The 24575-nt window shown below is 35.8% G+C and overlaps 1 protein-coding gene across 2 annotated transcripts; it reads left to right on the top strand.

The window, feature by feature from the left end:
- Positions 1–1031: 1031 nt before the first annotated feature.
- Positions 1032–23841, top strand: LOC132190087 (DNA topoisomerase, type IA, core). 2 transcript variants are annotated; one of them, XM_059604967.2, is made up of 22 exons: positions 1032–1288; positions 1703–2422; positions 2507–2928; positions 3191–3845; positions 4630–4716; positions 7344–7390; positions 7917–8026; positions 8177–8277; positions 8469–8561; positions 9848–9931; positions 10181–10264; positions 13236–13304; positions 14160–14219; positions 18787–18858; positions 19128–19235; positions 19348–19424; positions 19876–19959; positions 20125–20233; positions 20349–20438; positions 21335–21400; positions 21481–21576; positions 23345–23841. In XM_059604967.2, exons 1-22 carry the CDS (start codon positions 1154–1156, stop codon positions 23465–23467), a joined length of 3492 nt encoding a protein of 1163 aa, XP_059460950.2. In that variant the 5' UTR covers positions 1032–1153; the 3' UTR covers positions 23468–23841. The 2 variants fall into 2 exon arrangements, with proteins under 2 accessions (XP_059460950.2, XP_059460951.2); XM_059604968.2 differs by having other exon boundaries at positions 2510–2928.
- The last annotated feature ends 734 nt before the right edge of the window (positions 23842–24575 follow it).

Raw genomic sequence — 24575 nt, forward strand, 5'->3', positions numbered from 1 at the left:
GATGGTCAAAGGACCAAGGTCGTCCCTCCATAACTCTTTTTTTGTCCTCCCCGTCCGAAAATTCAAACAGCCATAGGTTTTCTTGTAACTCCTTGAAAACCACCCTTCCCACCGTATGTCAAATCCTAAAGAGGATAGATTTGAACGCCTCCTTATTGACTGATTTCTCCATCCAGATCTTGCCTATCAAACACTTTGCTCCTTTTTCCTTGGCATCTTCAACCTCTCCATCAAATATGTTGATCCTAGTTTTTCCCTCGTTTGTAAGGGATATTTTGCTACAAAGTCTTTCTAGCTCCTTCGCCATCTCCCATTGTAGAGTTGCTGGAAGACCTCTCCCACGCCTCCTTACCCACCAAGCATTAAGAGATTAAGAGCCTGTTTGAGATTGCGTTTGAGAAATAGAACTTTTAAGTCAAAAAGAGCTTTTGGGCAAAAGCTTCATTTTTAAGTTTTTGCCAAAAGTGCGTTTTGGCTATTTTTAGGCTTTTTAGACACTTAGAAGCGCTTTTAATTTTTTTACCAAATGAGTATTTTTTCTTCAAACGGGCTTTTTGAGTGTTAAAAGTACTTTTAGGACTTTCAAACGCAATCCCAAACAGACTCTAAACCCTCACCACAAAGTTTTCCGTAGAGCGTAAAACCATAGAGAGGACTGGTTTTGCTAAAACCATTAGTTAAATGCGTTTATTCCCAAAATTAGGAATGTAAAACCATAATAAATGGGTGAAATTGAAGAAAATTAAAAGATTGATATAATAAATTGAGAGTTTTTTTTTTAGGTGTAATTGCAAAACCGATGATAATTAAGGAGGCTTCACTTTTATTTTATTTATTGATGGTTGTTAATTACTCGATGATAATAGAAAATTACGAATCTTGGATTTAAGTGCCAATTAATTAATTAATTAATATTTTTTTATCCAATTAATTGGAAAAATATACAAGTAAAATTGATTAAAAAATCTGATATTGCATTAAGCATAGGAAATTACTATCTGCCCAACATTAGCACAAGCCCAAAACCCTCGCCCATAAACCCTCATCCAAAATCCCTCGCCCTATACCAGTCTTTCTGTTTCTCTTTCGTTCTCTCTCACACACACAATCGAAGCAAAAGCAACGCGGATAGAAGAGCGAACATGGTAAGCGAATGAAAGCGTTATTGGCGATGATTCAACTACGAAGAAGCTCGCTATTGCTCAGCAGTGCGAATACTGTCTCTTGCTCCATTTTCTCAAAACCTTCAACTTCTTCATCTCTTCGGCTCAACTCCTTCATGTCCAAGGTCGCCCTCTCTCTCCCTTCGCTCTTTGTATTACCATTTCCATTTGGTTTCTGAGAAACTGAAAGAAAAAAGAAAATTGAAAAAGAACAGCCTGGATAGTAAAAGATTATGTTTCTTGTTTGATTGTATGTAACGAATATGTGTTCTATTAGAAGGATATGGAATTCAATATTTATTCTGTTTAATTTTTTAGAAAAAAAATGGTTCATTTCATTTCTGGGAAATTTCTGGGAAATGAAGGAAAAGAACAAGTTTTGCAAATTTTCTCGAGTTTTGTCGAGTTTCTAGTATTGCTTATCGGAAACCAAAGGCTGCTTGAATTTATGTACGGATTTTCCCTGATTTTTATGTGTAAATGCAATGCCGTTATGTCTGATGCTGCAAATAGTTATTGCTGCGTGGTTTGTTTTACAGTTGCAGTACAGGGGGCTTCAGGAGAACCCAAGTGTGCATTTGCCATGTTCTCCATTTGGCATTGGTAATGGGAATAGATACAGAAAATGTTATCAGCTTAAGTTTGATAACCATGGGAAGGCTGGAAAAGATTCTCATATTTTGAGAAGCCCTCTTGGTTCTCGGCGTGCTTTCCACTTAAGACTTGGGTGCCTTAACGATATGGCACCTGCGAATACTGTAATTTATGGATCTCTAAACAGTGGTATTAGAAGGAGTTCAGCTAATAGGAGGTTTTTTTCTCAAGACTTGAGTTTAACAAATAGACATGAAAATGTTGGTCTTAGAGGCAAAGAAGGTGGTGGACGTGCCTTGGGCTTCCAAGCGTTTAATAAGGCAAAAACATTGGCTGCTCACAGCAAAAACAGAGCTGCAAATTCTGATTTTTCAGCCTCTAAAGATGTTGACACGCTGACGACCAGGGAACAACTTGCTGGAGATGGGAAGGAGGATGTGAAGCTGGGATCATCAATTTCAACTTCTCCTGTTAAAAATGATAATCAAAACTCTAAAATTCATAGACAACAGAAGCAGCAGTCAGGAAGCAAGAAAAGCAAGATACGGCAATCTGCTGGTAGTGCTTCAGAAGAAGCGGTTGTAGCAAAAGGGCCTGAAAGCTCTTCTCAGGCAAAGAGGTCCAGTTCTAGCAAAAAGGGCACGGAGTTCTCACAGGCTTCAGAGGTTAGCAACTACTAATTTGTAGAACCATCAAGGTTAAGTCCTTTATTTTATTGCAATATTTTAAGTAACTCTTCCATTTTCCAGAAGAATTCAGTTGGGAACACAAGTGTGGAAGTGCTTGATAGTTCTGCTTCAACAAAACCCCAGTCCAATAAGAAAAGTGGGAACCCTGGTAGAAAGGGGAAATCTTCCAAAGCGGCTAATGAGTCACCAACGCAACAGAATCCACAAAATATAGGCAAAATGATGCGTCAGGGGCAAAGGATGCTGAAACAGCTATATCCGCCCAGTGGGAAGTCTGTTGTGGTGGTGGAGTCAGTTACAAAAGCTAAGGTTATTCAGGGCTACCTTGGTGATATGTATGAAGTCTTGCCTAGCTATGGTCATGTAAGAGACTTGGCTGCAAGATCAGGATCTGTGCGACCTGATGATGATTTTAGCATGGTGTGGGAGGTTCCATCTGCTGCATGGACTCATCTGCAGAGCATCAAAGTTGCTCTAAGTGGGTATGGTTTCACTATCCCCTTCAATCACTTCAAACTAACCTAGAGCAGCAAGTGTTTATGAGACTATAGAAATACACTGGAATATTTATCTATTGTTATACATCATCTTAAGGTTTAATTCTTAAATTTGTGGAGAAGTGTTTTTTGGTGGTCATTTTCATAATAGGTGCCTTTTATTTTGGCTCTTTCTGTTATATATATATATATATAGTCTCATTTTTCTGTTTCTGAATTTTCTTAAACTTGCTGTCTTGTTCCTCAGAGCAGAAAATCTTATCCTTGCATCAGATCCCGATCGTGAAGGAGAGGCTATTGCCTGGCACATCATTGAGATGTTGCAGCAACAGGATTCTTTACGTGAAGATATTGGCATAGCAAGGGTGGTCTTTCATGAAATAACCGAAGCATCCATTAAAAGTGCTCTTCAATCTCCAAGAGAAATTGATGCAAACTTGGTTCATGCTTATCTTGCACGGCGTGCTCTTGATTATTTGATTGGATTTAACATTTCACCGTTATTATGGAGGAAGCTGCCAGGTTGCCAGTCAGCTGGGCGGGTTCAGTCTGCTGCACTCTCTCTTATATGTGACAGGGAAATGGAAATTGATGAATTTAAACCTCAAGAGTATTGGAGTATTGAGCTGCAGATGAACAAAAATGGACCTGGTTCTTTAGTGAATGACTTTTCTTTCCCAGCACACTTGAGCCATTATGATTACAAAAAGTTAAGTCAGTTATCAATCAGTTCTTTTAAAGAGGCAAAGGATATTGAAGAGAGGATTAATTCTGCAAAATTTCAAGTGGTCTCCTCTAAAAGATACAAAATGCGGAAAAACCCTCCTACACCATATATAACATCCACACTTCAGCAGGATGCTGCAAATAAATTACATTTTACTGCAGCATATATAATGAAGGTTTGGGAAAATTCAGTATATCTTTTCCATTTCCATATTACATATTTGTATATAAAATGTTCACTATTATATTTTTCAAATTATTATACTTGGATTACTAATTATTTGTGTTTTAATTCTTTTAATTTTTATAATGGAATATAATCTAATTTCCATATGATAAGGTTATAGAGGAGAGAATATGTTAAGAAAATATTGCATTCATGCATTAAAGTAATGGGTTAAAGTGGACTACCTTAGATTTCTTCATAAACTCCCATCCATAGAAGTATAGATCTAGTATGTGCCAACTAAACTACTGGTTATTTTGTACTTCCATAATCGAATCAGTTACATACTGGTTAAAGCAACTCAGAGGAATCCTGGGGTAAACGCCTTCGTTTAAAATGCTACTTCAAAAGCATTGAGCTAATTGGAGGACATGATTAGCTGTGGATTCTTACTTCGAACATTTTATATCAATTATATAGGAATGAAGATGCTCTGGTTTCAAGGCTTCTAACATAGTTTGTTTTGTGCCACTAGAACCCTTATTTTATGCCAAAATGATATGGTAAAATATTAGTAGAACAAAAAGCTAAAACAAGCAGTTTAAAGCTTATAGTTGCAAGTTAATAAGTTACTATAAGGTAGTAAGGTTAAGCTAGTAGCTAAATTAGAAGAATAGTAGTGAACATATGAGGACAATATTGCTCGAGTGTTCACATCTGTTGGTGATAAGTAACAATATTTCATGAGAAGGCGTATTACTGATCCTCTGACTTACTTTATCATATGAATGCAGCTTGCACAGAAACTTTATGAGGGGGTTCAATTATCTGATGGTAAGGCAGCAGGTCTAATAACATACACCAGAACAGATGGACTACACGTAGGTATCACTTTGGCTGCATGGATGTTTGTGTATTGTCTGGTTACTTAGTTTAGTGTTTCATTACTTGCCAATGCCCATTGGTGGCTGAATTCGCAAATCTTTATTAATTTTGATTTTGATTTTGTTTTGTTTTGGGTTTTGTTTTGTTTTGTTTTTTTTTTTTTGTTTTGTTTTTTTGTTTTATTTTATTTGAAGCTTCTGTAACTGCAGCCCTATATATGTATATATGTAAATATATATTTTGTAGGGTTGCGCCTCTCTGCGCTCTTTGATATGCATTACATTACTTATCAAATTTTTTTTTTTTTTGTGATGGTCAATGGTTTTTTTTTTTTCAATGCAAGTTAACATGTACTGCCATAGTGTGAGTAAGAAAGAGGTTTTAATTTAAAACTAGTATTATTAGCAACTTTCTTAAGGATTTGTGGAATGTGGCTTTGGTTTTGGCTTAATTTAATGGATTGGAGTCGTGAGGCAAATTTTCCGGCGAAAAAAGCAGGAAAGACAGCAAAACTTTGTGGAGGCCATCTCTATCCACCTTGATTTTTCCTTAGAGGGTGCTTGTTGTGCCTTCTCTTTTTCCTTGGAATATCTCTGTTAGTTCTTTTAAGAACTGCTTGCCTCCCTGTTTATATATACTCTCTTTCTTTTTGTAGAGCCCTTTCTTTTATTTTCTACAAAACAAAGGTACTTTGAAAATCACAAATCTATTGATGGTAGTGGGTGTTGTAAATTTAGATGGTTGAGGAGGGGGGTCTATGCGAACCTACTTTAGAAAATGTATGTGAGACAATTGATTCTTTATCTTTTTCCCCTATGAAAGTAATGAGGACTTAAATGTTTTTAAGTGATTGACTAATTGTTCTAAAACGAAATTGCAAAATCATTTACTTCTGTTCTGATAGTAGAAGAAAGTTACCACTTTGACTAGTGATGTAGATATGAGAATTGGCTTTACATCTATTTCCTCATTAATTATGACTGCTTTATTATTCTATATAATATTTGAATTGATATTAGTTTCTTAATATGGTCGTGTCGACTTGATGCGCTACACTATTTATTTTTTAAGGAAAAGTACACATAACTTCTTCAAACTATCCCATTGCCATGTTCTCCTCAAACTACTAATTGTGTCAATGTTCTCTCGTTAAACTACCAAAACAATGTCAATGTTCCCCAAGGCCAACAAAAGACAAAAATGACTATATCAAAATTTTAATAAGACAAAAATATTCTTATAAATTCGAAAAAAACGAAAGATTATGAAGAAGATTTTTTTTTTTGAAAAACCAAAATTAATTGTTTAAAAAAAATCAAAGGGCAAACTTCACTCGCCCCTTTTGCAATGTTCCCCCCTAAAGTTTAAAACCTCTTAATTTAGTGTGTTGAACTTTTAATTTTTTTCAATGTCCTCCCTCCATTAGGATTTTCCGTTAAATCCCAATAAATTTCAAGATACCCCTTTTTTTTTAGAAAAAATATTTAATTTTTTTTGCAAAGATTGAGGCATGGGTATTTTTGCAAATACTTAATCTTTGCAAAATTTTATTTTTTTTCTCGGAGAGTGAAGAAGAATATAGGTAAGCAGCTGAATAAGAATAAGAAGATGCTGGCCAAGGTTGTGGCGGACACTCTGGTGGTGGGGTTGGAGGGATATTCTGAGGGGGTGCTCGACGCGATGGAATGCACTCCCACTTTGGGATTGACTTTTGAGGGTGACGAGAAAAGACTTTTGAATCTTTTTTCAGTCATTGAAGAGGATCGGTATCGTGTAGAGGGGGTTTATGTTTCAAATTCTAAGGGGAAGAGGGAGCTCAAAAATTTGGAATGCTCCATTAATTTTGAGGCTAATAGATGTGGCTCTAGTAGGGTCAAAGGTAGGGTGGTTTAGGCTTGCCTTGGGAGATTAGGGCTGTTATGGGTGTTGGGTTTCAGGGCTTTTTTAGGTTTCTTTTGGGGTCTAGGGTTCTTTTTTGGCTTTGGTTTTTTGTGGGTTAATGCGGGTTTTCCTTTGTATACTCTTTGTGTACCTAGAGGCACATTGTGCTTTTTTGATATATATATAACATTACTTATCAAAAAAGAATTTTTTTTTCCCCTAAAACAAATGGGAGTATTTTGGGAAAAGTTAACGGAGGGGTAATGTTGCATACAATTGAAAGATAGATATACTAAATTGAGAGAAATTGAATTTTATGGGGGACATTGCAAAGTGATGACAATTCAGGAGAGCTAAGTGAAGTTCAAAAAAAAAAAAAAAAATTGAAATGATCCCCTTGGTTTTTCATTTTTTGTTTTTGTTTTTTAATTTTAGTTTTTTGTTATAATTTTTTTTTTTTTTTTTTTTTTTTTTACGAATGGTATTTTTGTCATTGTGGGGACATTGACATTGTTTTGATAGTTTAAAGGGGATATTGACATAATTAGTAGTTTGGGGGGGGGGGGGGGGGGGACATTGACAATAAAGTGGTAGTTTGAGGGGGGTATGTATACTTTTCCCTATTTTTTATATGGCTGCATGTGCTCAATAGAGCTCCATGTTTGGCTAATATTGTCAAATTCTGTTGTGAAGATGATCCTTTTGTGATATCTAACAAGATGCCTTTTATTTTCTCTATCAGTTGTCTAATGAAGCTGTTAGGGACATACGCTCAATGGTCGCTGAAAGGTGACTTATATAGTTCCCCCCATTTACATCTTTTTTTTTTTTTGGGATATTTTTCATTTTAGTTTATATGCTGCATAGGCTTGTTGATGCACATGTGCAACTGAAAATATTTACTTGTTCTATAATGGTACAATTATACTATGCTATGGATGTCGTTAATCTGGATGTTTTACACGTTTATGGCTTACAAAATTACATTGTCATGGTCTGGAACTGGTGGGAAATGTTTACTATTATTGAAAGGCCATGCTGGTTTACAATCATTGAAAAGCCAAGCTTGCTAATGATGGTACGTGATGGCAGTGCAGTTAAATGTTGCTTATTGTTGGGAAGAAATAAACTTTGTGGAAAGAATGGCAATTTCATTTTTATCAAGGCACAAAAATGTCATCTTATTAATATTGGCTTGACCTACTCCCCTTCCCTTTTCCTCTTATGCTGCTATTTTATGCTGAAATTGTTTTTCCTTATGCAGTGAAATCTCTTGTTTTTCCTTCATTTAATATGAAAAACATACTTTATGTAGGTACGGAGAACAGTATGCATCAGGAAATGTACGCAAATATTTTAAGAAGGTGAAGAATGCTCAAGAGGCCCATGAAGCAATTAGACCTACTGATATTCGGAGGTTACCATGTAAATAAATAGATATTCAGGCTTTATGTTAAGTTTATCTTATTGGTTTTTAATCTGAATCATATAATGAAAATTTAATGTTTTTAATGTTACTTTCTGATGGACTTCTACAGCCACTTAACTGTAGAATTTTCTCTCATTGGCTTTCAGCAATGCTTGTTGGAGTACTTGATGAAGATTCCTTGAAGTTATACACTCTTATTTGGTCTCGGACAGTGGCATGCCAAATGGAACCTCTTACCATAGAGCAGGTTAGAATGTAGATTTCTTTTTGAAGTATACACATTCTTTCCCTCATTAAAGTGAGTTAAGCTAGATTTTCTTGAATTGCATTATCTCTGACTGGCCTTGTTTGTTTTCAATTATGTCTTGTTTATCCTTTTCTAATTATTATGCAGTTACAATCATCTGCTGCCTAACATTTCTCTTTTAATCAAACCAGATGCAACTAGATGCTGCAAATGCTGATGAGTCCATTGTTTTGCGATCTGCATCCTCAAGAGTTGATTTTCTTGGATATCAAGCAGTTTTTGAGGTATGGGCTATAGTACCATCTTGAGGATGGTCTGCATGGTAATATTCCTACAATGGTGTAAATGTGTATTGGTATAATCTATCATATTATGTCCTACTAGTTGATTCCATTAAAGTGATTTGCCCTTTCTGGTTACTTTTTGACAGTTGCACATTAGTGGGTCATAGTACCTGTGTAGAAACATTTTATTCTTTTTTCTCTTTGTTTTATGAATGGACCTTGTAAGATTTGTCCATTTTGTATTGCTGTCTATATTATGAAATTAATATTTCTTTTTATAATTAAGAAATGACAAATAACGTTAAGAAGATTAAGAAACAGAAGGAAGGACAAGGAAAATGACCGGCTACACTTTATATTCTGAAGTTTATCAATTAAGGTTATAACTCTTGTTTGTGCAGATAATTCATATGATGCATCTAGCATTGAATGTTGCATTAATTATCTGCAGTAATCGCTTTTTATATTTTCATGTTTTCCCAGTAGGTGAAATTAGGATGATGAAATCCTAGAATTGAGATTTATTTCTGCATGACTTGGGCTAGTGGACACAAATGAATACTACATATATATTTGCGCACAAGTGTCTGTGAGTGCTAATTGACAAAAAAATGTACAACTGAAGCGATATTTCATGTTGATTATAACTCAAAGGAGCTCATCCTGAAACGGAAAAGGAAAGGATCTGTTTGAAGATTATGAGGGACTTCCTAACAGATAATGTCCTGCAATATCCCTGTTCCTACTCAGATCCAGTTGGCCTAGGTTTGAAGACTAGTCTTCAGCTGCCACTGTGTTTCTCTATTGGTCCTAACAATGGATTGTTTACTTTTGAGTCTTTTGTTGGAGTCCACCTGCGCTGCCATGCCACTCTTCCATTTGATATAATTATGTGTAATTCATACAATTGGAAATTCTTGGCAATTCAAGACTGATTGTGCTCATTGTTCTTAAGTTGTAATTTTAAATTCTGTTATTGTGAGAATTGTTTCTTTCCCCATCTTTTCCAGTGGTGTATGCCTTTGATTGGGACTTTGACACGTCTGAGGGTATGTATGTATGCATGAGTTTTTATTGGCTAATCCTGATTAATCTGTATAATAAGAGGCTGATATTAACTTTTTATTGCTATCTTGTCTCTTTTAGCTGTCATTTCTTCTTCTTATGTTTTCTTCTTCTTGATCTGAAAGTTGCATCACCTTTCTGTCTTATTTGGTTCACTTGCATGTGATTTAGTAATGCTTCATTTTTAAATTGGCACTTTGTCTATTCTTTTATTTTTGTAGGATGTGGAAACTGAAGCAATCCGGAGTAAAGAAAATAAACAGGATGATCGCAAAGAGGCTTTTGGGATTCTTGAATTATTGAAGGTAGTTATTCTCATATAATATTTCTTGTTTACTTGAAAGAAAACATCTTTCTCTATAGGAAAGAATCTTCTTGTAATTAAACATTTTATAGCTTTTGATGAGGCACGCCACAAATTTTGTTGGATCACCTGGCCATTGTTTGACTTTTCTATGGTTTTGTATCAAAGTCTGTCTTGAATTTATTCAGATGTTAATAGTTATATATACATGTTCTCTGGGGTGTGCTTTATTAACTTATTTATTTTGTAGCGAGGAGATCCATTGTATCTTGGTAAAGTGGAACTCAAGCAGCATTATACCCAGCCTTCAGCGCGCTACTCTGAGGGAGCATTGGTACATTATCAGTACCATTATTTATAGCAACAACATTTTATTACAATATTTTTTTTTACCCTATGAATGTAACATTCCCTTCCCATAGCAAGGCGATATTATGCATGCTTAAATAAGAAACACGAGGATATAAGAATTCTATAAACTGAAAAATCAAAGCGAAGCAAACATCTCATAACAAATAAAAGCTTGAACCATTTTACTACTGATGTTAAAACTCATTCCATAAAACTTAACCTCTAAACCGTTGATCAACATGGAAATCATGTTGGAACAAAGACAAACTAATGTGTTACATGCACTTATTCAAATCCTCTTCTAGAGGAAGGCTTCTGACTTTAATTTTCCTTGGCCTGTAGAACGATCCATGACATCATCTGGGTTGTTTTAAAATATAAAAACAAAGGCCGAGTTGAATACTTAGTAAAACGATACATCATACAGTAAAGGGAGTTGGAAACAATTTTCTTTTTCAAAACATCCAAAAAGTTATTGAAGAGGAGCAGACTCTGGCTATTTTGACAACTATTGAAGAGGAACATTGTCTCAAGGAATTGGCTTCTCTCTCTAATCTTGGTTTTAGAGGCAATAGGGAGCTAAGAAATTTGGAGTGCTCCATCAATTATGATGTCAGAGGCGAGTGTTCAGGTCGTGGTAAAGGCAAGGGTCATATCTTTTAGTATTGTGTGCAGTTTTTTGGGGGTGTCTTCTTGTGGGGCTTCAATGTTTATGTGGGACGTTAGGGTGGTGGAGCAGTGAGCCGTTTGTGCGGGTGAATTGTTCTTGCCTTGGTGTTTTGGGGGGGGGGGGGTTTGCTCTTTCTAGTTAGGTGTTTCCTTCTATATACTTCTTGTGTAGTTAGGGGCGCCTTATGCTTTTAATAAAATTGTTTGATTACTTATAAAACAAAAATCCAAAAAGTTTTTTGATAAGTATTTTTCAAAACATCCAAAAAGTACAAGTAAACACATTCACACATATCATAAATATTATTTTTCCCTTAGTTTCTTGAATGGCCAACACACAATTACGCCATGTGTGTAAGGGATGGCGATTACAAGGATCCCGACTCAGCTCCCATGGCCATAGGTGGAGCCGCGTTTAGGATATGAACATTATATGATAAATGATGGTGCACTCAAGTGAGCCATTCCCGGCAGACCATACAAGATGGCTGCCCTGCTCATTAGCTCCAGTACCATTGCACATCATTTGACATGGCCAAGGAAACAATTTAAACCTTTTCTTGCAGCATTGTTTTCCCCTTATTTTTTATTTTTTATTATTATTATTTTTTTTTCATTTAGTTTCATCAAGCATCACAACATAATTGTAACATCTTTGCATGGCAGAAGCACGCACATAAAATCATTTACATTTAAAACCCTTATCAAACACATTAGATACATAAAAGGGGCTACCAAATAAAGACTAACATTATAGCCTATACCTTGAAAACAATTGTAAGAAAAGGTATGATTATATCTACTTACCTCGTTCCTTAGCTTCAAGAATTCAACACACTTCACTTAGCAACCTAAGCAAACTATGTTTTACTTTGATCTAGTTTGTAGTTTGTAGATCTAGTTTGTAGGGGCAAACTAGATCTATTTTGTACTTTGATCTGTAGCCTACACAGAAGATATAATTTTTATTTAGGTTTTACTTTGGTGTTATGTTTTTATTTAATTTTTATGAATTGATTCATATTATAATTCAATAAAAGGAATGTGTCTTAAGTTATGTTAGGTAAGTTAATACAGTTATGTTTTTTTTTCTTGATAAGTAATGAAACAATCTCATAAAAGGCGTAAGGTACACTGGGAGTATACAAAAGGAGCCACCTAGCTAGAAGGGGCAAAACGAACAAGGAAATCACTAAAACTAATTGATAGAGGAGACACAAACGGTGTCTTTTGATTAAATGGGCGTTGCTTTTTCTTCAATGTTTACAAAAGTTCTGTATCATGTCTTTGCTTTTTTATTATCTTTTTGTTTTTTTTTTAACCCATCTACCCTGGTGATTACAGTTTTATGGGCGTCTCTATCTTGTTGAATCTTGATCCTGTCCGACTTCCAATGTATTTGAGCTGCTCACAATATGACATGTCATTTCATTCACGTTTTCATTGCAATTTTTGGCTGCTCAAAACTGGGGCTGCAGGGGCTCCTTTAAACTTGTTCATAACTGTGATGAGGGTAGCTTGAGCACAGTTTTAGTGCCGTTTTCTTAAATGAGCTGAGCATGAGCAATACTAAGCTTCTTGAAAACTTTCACTTTGATTGGTTTTTGACGATTAACTGGTTTGTGTCTTCAGAAAGGACACGGTTTTAAAAAAAAAAACAATTTTACTAACATGCATCAATGGTTACCCATTTTGTACACGATGATGTCAATTTCGTGATTTTCTGCAATAGGCCTTTCTGTACTTGTTACAGTTGGTTTTAACTTTAAAATCTATTCCATGGAATCATCTAAACCGTAAGTGGCTTGTATCATATTGGGTCTGCGATAGAACTGAAGCCAGATGGATAATCTCAAGTTCAAGCCAGGCTTGAATGAAGATACATTCTTACTGAGCCAGCCTCAAAACAACTTTTAACTTTCATGGCTTTGAGTCATTTGCAGCCTTATGCAAACTCACCCTTGGAAACAGTGATGGTCTTGTCTATGTAATAGATCTATTTGTATTTTTTGAAATATTTGAAAGACATTTCATGTATAATTAAGTTTCACAACAGACTTATTGTTGGTTTTGCTGATTTACGCTGCCAAAAGGTGTACTTATGAAATGTGATGATTTATTAGCTTGAATGCAAACTGGCCCACTGATACACACAGCTTTTTCTGTGTGTTGAAGTAACAAGGTGGGTGGGTGGGTGGGTGGGTGTTTGGGGTGGGGGGGGGGGGGAGTGGGTAGGGTTGGCTTTCATCTTTGCTCTCTAACCTTTGCTATCTTGAAATTTGTAGGTTAAGAAGCTAGAGGAGCTTGGCATTGGAAGACCTTCGACATATGCAAGCATCCTGAAAGTATTAAAGGTAAGTAGTTTCGTGCAAATGGTCAGATTTTTAAATTTATTCTTCTTACAAGTGTATAATGTAGTTGAAGTGTCAAATCGGTATGTATTTGCATATGTTCTTGGGTTGTGTACCGTTATTGTGCCCTTCTATATTGGGCTCTAGTGGGTGACACTCCTTTCCAAGGGGATAGAAATTTGCTACAAACTGGTTTGTAGTTAATTCATACAAACCCATCTAATAAAGTGACATATGTCCCATAACTATTAAAAAAATATGTGAGAAGTACATGTTATTAAAAAAACATGTACTTCTCACATGTTAAGGGACACATGTCACTTTATTAGATGAGTTTGTATGAATTAGCTACAAATTAGTTTGTAGCAAATTTTTGTCATTTCCAAGGGGCTCCTGACCTTTTTATTTTCCTTTTCATTTTTCACGAAGTTTTTTTTTTTTTTTTTTTTTTGTTAATATTTTTTCTATTAACTAGAAATGCATCATTTGAATTTATACTTTACAAAATATGCTTATGAAATACTGCGTACGATTATTTCAATATTCAGGGAGGAATCTTTATTTGCTCCACTTTTCACTTCTTCACCATTTTGTGAGTGAAAGGGTCATTTGCAAGTACAAGATAGTAGTCATTCTTTCAAAATGTGCGCAAAGCTATTGCGTAATGAATATATTTCTAGTATTTATCGTATTATGCTTTCATTAACTGTTGACATTTTTGTAAGGCTGCAAATTTATGAACATGTGCTTGTTGTCTGCAATTTGTGGAAAACTTACCAGTCTCATTTGTAATTTTTCTCATTTTTTTGTTGTCTTTTGACTTACAATATCTCTATTTCTAATTTATCTGTGTCACAGGATAGAAACTACGTGACTATGAAAAGTCGTGTATTGCATCCAGAATTTCGTGGTCGCATGGTATGGTCTGGACTTGTCACTGAATGCCTTTATTATGTTATTCTTTCAACCATCTGATGGAGATTAAAATGCTAAACCTTAGCTTTTATCACTAGAACAGTTTAATACTAGTGTCATTTGTCTAAAAAGACTAATTTTACCTGGGATGCATCGAATTGAGAAATACTATATCTAAATGATTTGAGTTTGTCAGTGGTGTCATAGATGCAGGTCTGATGTCAGTTCATATCTACCTATCCAAAAAAGTTCTATTGAGGCTGTTCTTATCATTATACTTTGATAGTCATGGTAATCTCAGGATTCTAAATATTCAAATTTCGAGATTCCTTGATTTTATATTTTCCTTTTCTTTAGTGAATTGGAATAGTTGTAAACCTTAGTTTATGAGATTGCTAAAAAGAAGTTGACAAAGTAACTTATATGGGATGAAAGTGATCTTCCGGTTTTTTCAGACTTAAACTCTCCACTTCGGGTACAAATTCAAAAGAGAGGAAAGAAGTTGTTGGGTTTGGTGTTTCAGAAAGTTAATAACAACATTCTTCTAGAAGCAGTTTCCCCTAAAAAGACGAGGTGCTGCCTAAAGTATGGAAGCTGTCCTTATCAGCAAACAGGACAATCTGATTCCTCTTATGAAAAACTTGAAGCTTTGTTGGTCTGGTCCAATTGAACTGTTGAGATAAATTATATGGATCATTCACACTTTAGAGAGGACAACTGGTTGGGTGAGGGATAGGTCTCTGTTTGGTTTAGGGCTGCTCTTTGCGTCAATATTGCCAAACAGGGAGATCTTAGCAATAGCATAACAAAAAATAGCTTTGATCTACTACTTCTTGGTATTGCTCAACACGACTTGTTACTTCTTATAAGTGTGTATATGGAGATTTGTAGGCGCGTGTAGTTAAACACCAACTTCTTCAAATCGGGCAAGCCATTGTCATGGTTGTCAAAACTTCGAGCATTCCGCTATTGCCAAATACACCACATCACACACAATGGAACCATCTGCCATATGTGCAATGCAAGACGGTTGCCCAATTGTCACTTATCAAAAAAAAGACGGTTGCCCAATTGTCTCCACCAACATCCCAAACACTCACTCACCCTTTGAGGCATAACCCAATCAACACCAAAAGGTTGTAGAAGTGGACTCCATATCTCTGTTGCAACCTCACAATGTAGGAATAAATAGTCGATCGATTCTCCACAATGCTTACACATACAGCACCACTCAAACTGGCTATTACTTATCAAAAAAAAAATATTTTCCCTAGAGCCGCTGCCCACACAAAGAAAGCCACTCTCGGGGTAGCCTTAACTTTCCAAATACTCTTCCATGGGCAAGTAGACAATACTTGATAGTAAGACTTCACTGCAAATGTCTTCCTTTTTCGATGGAACCCAATAAATTGTATCCTCACATCCATACCTAACTTTTTGGGCGTATAATAACTCAAAGAATTGAGAGACCACGCCCACTTCCCAATCATGCACAGGGCGAATAAACGACACATTCGAATGAAATAATACCATTTTGAAACTGCATATTCTCTGCCACCCACTCATCCTTACCACCAGCAATAGTGAACAACACTGGAAAAAGGATCTTCAATGGTAGTTCCTCACACCACACATCATGCCAAAACAAAACTTTAGAACCATCACCTACCTCATAATGACATGATGCGCAAAATCATCCCACCCCTTCCTAATACATTTCCGCACTCCCACTCCATAGGGTCCCCCTACCTCCTTGGAACACCTTGTGAGTCTTGTGAGTGGGGTTTATAAGATTATTGCCTAAATTCTTGCCAATAGGTTGGGAAGGGTTGTGGAGAAGATTATTTCGAAATATTAGGATGCTTTGTTTGAGGAAGGCAAATCCTTGATTCCTTTCTCATTGCAAACGAATGTTTGGATAGTATAATCATATATGGTGAGCTAGGGGTACTTTGCAAACTAGACATTCAGAAGGGATATGATCATGTCAATTGAGATTTCCTACTTGTTGAGGAGGTGCAGTTTTGGGGAGAAATGACACTCTTGGATAGCACATTATATTTCTTCAGTGCGTTTTTCCATTTTGGTGGACTCAATTTCTTTAGTAGCTCCCATGGTTTGAGACAATGTGATCCTTTATCGCTATTTCTCTTTGTTATTGTAATGGAGGCTTTAAATAGAATGCTTTCTGCCAATCTTAATGGGGGCCTTCTCTTAGGATTTTTCGTGGGGTCTAGGCACTCTGGTGTGGTTAACATCTCACATCTTTTGTTTGTGGATGACCCTTTTGTTTTTTGTGGGGCTAAGCTTGATCATCTTTGCTTTCTGCGTGCTTTATTTTTATGCTTTGAAGATAAATCTTGCTAAGTCGGAATTGGTTCTAGGGGTAATGTGAAGAATGTGGATGGGTTGGGGGGAATTTTGGGCAGTGATGTTTCTTCTTTTCATTTGAAGTAGCTTGGTCTTATGTTGGAGGCCTCCTATAATGCCAAGTATATTTGGGATGGGATTATTGAAAAGATAGAGTATCGGTTGACTAGTTGGAAAAAAATGTACTTGCCTTAGGTGGTAGGATTTCCCTCATTAAGAGCACACTTTTCAATTTACCAACGTATTTCTTGTCCCTCTTTCCTCTCCTTGTGGGTGTTGCTAATGACGTAGAAAAGCTTTGTCGAGATTTCTTATGGAGCGAGATCGGAGAAAAGTTCAAATTTCACTTAGTAAGTTGGTCCAAGGTTTGTTCGGGTTTGGAACTTGCTGATGTTTAATTGTACCCTTTTAGGGAAATGGTTTTGGTGTTGTGCATGAGAGAGAGGCATGGTGGAGAGTTGTAGTTAGCTCTAAATTTGGCAGTTTGTATGGTGGGTGGTGTTCTAATGAACCACTTGGGTCGTATGGGGTGGGGTTATAGAAAAATATCAGGCAAAGTTGGGGTCGTTTGCAAGTCACACCAGATTTGAGGTAGGAGATGGTGCCAAGATTAGTTTTTGGCATGATTTGTGTTGTGGGAACAAGGCCCTTGGGGAGGCTTTACCATATTTATTTGGTATTACTTGCGTTAAGATGCTTCCGTAGAGGCTCACTTGGAGCTTTCTAGCGGTTCCAATTTGTAGAATATAGGCTTTGCTAGAGCGGCTCATCATTGGGAGGTGGATGTCTTTGCCTCTTTTTTTAATTTTTTATGCTCGGTTAGACTAAGATGGGGAAGGTGAAGACAAGTTATGGTGGACCCCCTCTTTTTATTGTTGTTCATTGTTAGGTCCTTCTACAATGTCCTTCAGTGACATTCCTTTTCCTTGGAAGAGTATTTGGCAAACCTAGGTTTCATTGAGAATGCCTTTTTTTGCTTGGTAGGTGGCCATAGGAAAGATTTTTACCATGGACAATCTTAGGAAGATGCATGTCATTGTGGTTGATTGGTGTTGTATTTGAAACTTTTATTCTCTTTTTACTTAGTCAGTTGCGTTTTAGCTCTCTTGGTGATTAATTTTAATGATTTTGTATACTTCTTTCTACTCTCATTTAGGCGTTTCTCTTATATACTTCCTGTATACCTGGGTTGCACTTTTAATGATATTTTGAATACCTGTATATAGAAAAAGTAGTGGGGAGCATGTGGACCATCTTTTTCTCCATTGTGAGGTACCTTGTGCATTATTGAGCGTGTTTTTCAGTCATTTTGGGCTTTCTTGGTTTATGCCTAAAAGAGTAGCTGATTTGTATGTTTGTTGGTGGACTGGTGGTAGCATTCAGAGTGTTGCTGTGTGGAAAATAATGTCTTGTGGTATTTTTGGAGGGAACGCAATGATAGATATTTTTAGGACTGCGAGAGGACGTTGGCGGAGCTTATGTCCTTATTTTTTAATACTTTGTATACTTGTTCTCTTTTCTTCTTATGACCGAGGGCTTTGTATACTTGTTTTTAGGACCGAGAGCTTACGTTTTTATGGTTTCCTTATTCTCTTTTCTTCTTCTAGTTATGTGTTTTTCTTGTATACTTTCTGAGTACCTGGGTTGCGCCTTTCACTTTTAATAATATTTTGATTACTTATTAAAAAAAATGTTGTTACTTCTTTTCAACTACTCCTGGCCTAATCCCTAAGTGTTTAGGCTTTTTTCCAATGACTGGCATCTACTCATGATCTGTTCAATAACTTCCCACACCTGTCTCTTGGGGGAGGTCTGGTTTGTGCCCACAAAATCCCAAACCATATCAATCCCTAGTTAGTTTAATGGGGCTTGAAGCACATGATGTAGATTCCCAAGTGCTTCCGGCTATCTTGCTGCCGTGAAAACTTTATGTAGTCCCTTTCATACTTCCATACTTGCATCTCATTTGTCATTATTGAAAGACAATCATTAGTCTACATATCCACAAGAAATTAAGAAGTGTATCTTGCTTTTTATTCTTTTGGAGCACCTGTTCTGGATTTGTTTCTTTTGTTGCCATCTTGATCAACAGTTCCTATTTATAGTAACCCTTACTAATTACTGTCTTCTTGAATTACTATTGGAAGATTTTTGATTTCCTCTCCTTGTCAATAATCTGTTTTCGTTTGATTATATCTAGGTGTCGGCATTTCTTTGTCACCATTTTTCTGAGGTCACAGATTACAGTTTTACTGCTGATATGGAGACTGAGGTAGTTCAATTTAACTTTTTGGTTGCATATATTGTTTTTGGTCATTACCTTCTTTAGTTTGGTTATTTAGCTGATGTTGCTACGTGAATTTTCCAACATACTAGTCTCCTTTGCAAAGTGATATTATGTATGTGCAATCATTAGTTATTTGATGCACTTGCCTTATACCTTATCCTGTATCACATAAACTTATTCAGAATTGAATAACTTGTCAACCATGATCCACTTTTCTGTTCTTTTGGTATTGATTTCTTTAACAATTGCTTCAGCTTGATAATGTTTCTGCTGGATTAACCGAATGGAAAGGCCTTCTCAAAGATTATTGGACACGATTCAGCTCATACTGTGAGCGTGCTACTAGTGTCCATATTCATCAGGTACAAATTGCTTTCTTTAGTGTAAGGATATGAGTGCTTTGTCCTCATGATAGTTATAAGTTTGCCTAAAGTTCCGGAGCTTTCAATGACTAAAGTTCTATGATATTTGCAGGTGGAGAAAATGTTAGAGAAAAAATTTGGGGATTTCTTATTTGATTCTCTTCCTGACAAAAGCAGGACATGTCCAAGGTATGTATCTGGCTGCATGCTTCCTTTTCTATGTTGTAATTGCAAATTGAAATGTACAGTAATTGAATGGAGAAGTGACTTCTATCTGAAGTGAGTAATCCTTTATTGTCTTTTTTAGGCAAATACAACTCACAAACTCATGTCAGATTGAATCTCTGACCTCACTCTCCACCCTTTGTTTATGGGGGGAGGAGATGTCATTTGTCCAAAGACAACAAAGGATTATACAACTTGATACATGGATGCAACAGTTGGAATTTTTTTCCATGCTGATGTTATAGTTCACTAATACGATTTCATAAACTTTTTGCTGTTATGGTTGTTATTGCAGTTCATCTTGAATCTAATATGATGCTTTAATAGTTTGTTTTATAATCTGCTTACAGATATTTGTTTTTAATATCTTCAACCGTTATTGCCTTACTGTAATCTTCATCTGGACATGTTTCAGTTGTATGGAGGGCACTTTGATTTTCAAAGTAAGTAGGTTTGGTTCTGGCTATTTTATAGGATGTGATCAACACCCAAAGTGCAAGTGAGTATGAAACAGCATGGTGAAAGTTCTTTGTGTTTTATGCATAAAGGTTCTGCTTGATATATATTCTTCGCTGAAATCCATGCTGGTGTTAAAGGGTGTCTTAGTAGTGACTGCCAAGTTTCCTTATTGATTAACTATCTTTCATTTGGTTGCTATGAGCAGGTATATTGCCAAGACATTATATGGTGACGATGATGAAGAAGTCAACTCTCAAAGCAACAGTGTAGAGGAGCCAAAACTGCTGGGCATTAATCCAGGTTCCACTGAAAAGGTTTGCATTAAATATTGGTCTTGGACTTGTTGAATGTGATCAGTGGACGTTTAATTTTGTTTTGGTGAATTGTTTCGGTTCTCCTTTAAATTGACTATAAGTTCTCTTCTTTCAGGTTCTTTTAAAGAATGGTCCTTATGGAATCTATGTACAGCTTGGTGAAGACAGGAAGGGATACTTGCCTAAAAGAGCCTCTGCTTCCCATGTATGTAACATCATCTTTTGTCAACATGTCAGGACCAAAATTCCTCTTTTTTTTTTTATTATTTATTTATTTTTTACAATATTTTGCGTTGATATTGATCCTAGAGATGTTATCATTGCATCTTTCATGTTTAAAGCAATTATCATTATCCCCTTCAGTTATGGGTACCACGTGTTCCTCTTGTCATGTCGTGTGACAAATATCATATATCTTGTTAATAAATGCTTATTGTATTTATTATGGCTGCTCTTTGTTTGCTATTGTAATCTGAATAATTACTAGGGGGAATACAATTACTGCAACTTGTCATTCCCTCCTGGGATGATTTGCATGCTGTTTAATAGGCATTGCCTTCCTGGTCCATCCACATCGAATTTTTGGTGGTCCATTGCCCTTGTTCAACTAATTTTCCCTCTTAAAGCCACATTTTTCCTTTTATTCATCTTCGTCTCCCCTTTCTTTCCACTTCTACCCATATTCATATGGTCGTTACTTTTTTTTTTTTTTTTTTTTCAGAATCCTTTACATTCTGGAGAATTCCATTAGGCATAAATATATATACACACAGCACACACACGTAAGGATTCAATGTCAGCTTCACCGTAGTTGTATACATTCAATGCCCGCTTCAGTGACCTTGCTGTCTTTGCCTGATTTTGTCAGTAGGTTCTTTTCTATGAATCTGTTGTTCAGCTCCCAACTTTAATTAAATGGTCTCAACCATGGTAAAACTGAGTGTTAATGGTCCTCTTAATTAGCTGTTTTTGGTATCCAATACCACTGCTTTTGTCCTTTTTGTTTCCCCAGTTTTCCCTGTGCAGTACACGTAATCCAAACTTTTAAATGGATTTTATAAACTTTAAAGCTCGAAAAAGGCTAAAAGTTGTTCTTTTCAGATAAAGGATGTGGACTCTATTACCCTTGAAGATGCTCTTGAGTTACTGCGCTACCCTTTGCCGTTGGTATACTTTTCATTCTCTAAGTTGAGTTTTGTTTCATTTATTTCTTATTGCCGGTCTAATTCGTTTCAACTTCTTCTCAGGGAAACCATCCTAAGGATGGCCAACCGGTGATATTAAAGCTTGCAAAGCTTGGATTTTCGATTAAACATCGCCGTACAAATGCTCCAGTTCCCAAGGTATACTTATATTTGTTTAGCATTTTGCTGTTATGTCTTAGGGATTAGGCAAAACTGTTTAATAAGTTTAGTATCTCCTTCTCAATTTCTGTCTCCATGTAGTTAAAAGGATTGTTACTAGTTTATGTTATGGTTATTGGAGATGACATGATCTAAGGTTCCAATGTATATATCTGAATTGTGAAAGGTGGATCTAGCATTGAAAAAATCATACCCTGCATAAAATTATGTCAAGGCATTTGGCAAATTTGGTAAAGATGAGAAACAAAAGTTTACATCTTGGATCTGGATAATTTAGAAATCAGATAAAAGCTTGACAAAGTGAGCAAAATTTTGTTAACTTACAAGTGAGACATTATCTATTGAATCTATTTTTGTTTAGCTTACAATTGCATCACTTTATTCAAAAACTTGTTACTTACGATATGGTTGGTCTATTTGTGTTTGAATGTCATGGTTATACTTAGTAACGTAGTAAACTTTACATGGCTGTTTATATGCATTAGAGTCCAGTCATATCGGTGGATGGAACTCTTTAGTTGACCAGATACATGGAAAATTACCTAGAACGAAAGAAAAAAGTTCTAGAACTTGTTGCAGAAAGGAGTCCATCATATGGCTTACTATGAGCCTTCCCGTTGATATACATGTCTATGGTGTGGATTCAATAAATTTCTTAGTTAATTTATGAGAGGACATATGAGCCTTAATAACAAAATGTACGGTCCGTACTCTTTAGAAGTGGTTAGACATGCTTTTCAAAATACTCTCTCTCGAGAATGTTGATCTATTATCTTTTTGGTGCATTTTCTACTTCAACCTTGATATTCTGGTGACAGGCCCGCATTTGGTGCCTTGGAATAATGCTTAAAAAATATTAGGACAACTTCTAGCATTGCTCCTTGCTGTAACTAATTCGACAGATTGGTACGAGTTATGCTCAAATGATTATGAAACAACAGGGGCGCCCCATTCTCCCTTTATCCTCCTTTGTGCCCACATTTGTGGGCATAGATCCTTTTAATGTAGGCCAAGTTATGTGGATAACGAGAGGAGCAGCAGCAACAGGATAGATAGATGGCATCTATATAGAAAAACATTTTGTTATAGCAGGTACATGTATAACATATACAAATAAAACAATTATAGAGATGACTTTTTGGTAGAAAGACCCTACTTTGTAATATGCACTGGACTAGATATTAGGTGTATCGGGGCCAATGTAGCCACCAACAGGGTCAGATGACAATGTGTACTGGGAGAAGGAACTGATGCACCCAAGCTGGGGAATAATTTGCTGAATCTTTCATGTATATGAACACCGTTTGCACAATTTGCTTGGCAGCAAAATGTTATAGTGTTGTAACAGACGTAGTGAAATTGCAAGCTATGTTTAATAGTAAGTGAATTTTACTGCTATTTAATTTGTCGATTCTGCTCAAGTTAGGTTGATATTGCATTGTAGCTTGTTAGATGGGTTGTTTCTATTTATAAGCTCAATTAATGTTCATCTGCTCTGCTCTCTCTCTCTCTCTCTCTCTCTCTCTTCCTAATTGCACCGAGTAAAATGAGTTAATTACATATTTAGCTTGCTGACAGAAACAGGGGTACCATGTACTGAGGGTGTTTTTTTTCCTCATGTACAGAGTGTCTTTTTGTTTGTTTATATCTTCTTATTATGAGCTTAAAACTGAAAACTTTAGGTCAAGGCTTACACAACTTGATTTCCATTTTCAATATAATGGATTGTGTTCGAAAATGTTTGCAGAATCTGAAGCCAAATGACATCACCCTTGAGAAAGCATTGGAGCTCTTGTCAGGTAAAGATGTAAAAAGATGTGGCCGACCTAAGAACAAACCGAAGCTTGAAGAAGCTATTGAAGCCATGTAGCCTTGGTAAATAGTAGTAGAGAGTGCAAGTTCTTTGATGGCTAACTACTTTATATGAATGCTAAATGGTGGCAACTTATCCCTTTCATCACAAGACTTGATCAAAGGAAGAGCATCAATTTCCGGCATCTGGAGATTCTTTCGCGCATCAAGAGCGGCATACGCATACGCATATGCATACGCGACAGTAGTCAATTTTGTTGTAGATTATGTCATTTATTGTACATCTTTTTGGTGCCATTTCTCAGTTATGCAAGGCCAATTTTTGATAAGTCATATAATGCTTATTATATAATGGCTATATAAAAGTTATATGAGGCCTGCGATTGTTAAATTTTATGAACAATTGACTTTAATAGAATTCTTCTCATGATATTTGTGTGTGTGTGTCTTTTTTAACTAGTTAGAATTGGTCTGTGTTTATTGATATACGTACAACTTGTGAAATTATAGAGATGATTGAGAATATGCAACTGTCATTTATTTGGAATATGGGAAAATCATCAGATCCAGATCCAGGAGCCATGATGTGCTTCATCTATTTGTTTTTCTCTTTAATAGCATCTTTTCTCTGATCCTGAAATTTTGTATGGAACACATTTATCATAGGTCTTTGTCTTTAACATGTTCCTATGCAATAATACAAACAAGAATTGAGGGGTTTTTTCGACTTTTAGACGTAATCCGAAATTGATTTTAAAAACCATTTTAAGCAAAAAAGCAATTAAATAGGTCTAAAAACATTTAGGAAACCCAAACATTAACATGATGAAATTATCTTATGCTTTGAAAAAGTATTAATTAGACAAATATATAATCTTTTTCTTCTTGCATTAGTTTTACATGGGAAAGGCTTTGAGCAATACATCTTTTACTACAATATGATAAAATAATTATTTTATATCTTGAAAAAAAAATTAATTTGAAAAATATAATATTTTTCTTCTTAAATAATTTATATGTAGAAAATGCTTATAATAAAAGTTGTAGTAAACTCCTTGAAACAGTTACACTAGGAAATATATAAATTCTGAAATCAATACTGTAATTAAGCAATCGTTTCTTTAGAAAATTGGCTCCCAATTTTTTATTTTTTTGGAAGGTTTAAC

The sequence above is a fragment of the Corylus avellana genome, chromosome 9 (assembly GCF_965113065.1).
Source record: "Corylus avellana chromosome 9, dhCorAvel1.hap1.2, whole genome shotgun sequence".
NCBI lineage: Eukaryota > Viridiplantae > Streptophyta > Magnoliopsida > Fagales > Betulaceae > Corylus > Corylus avellana.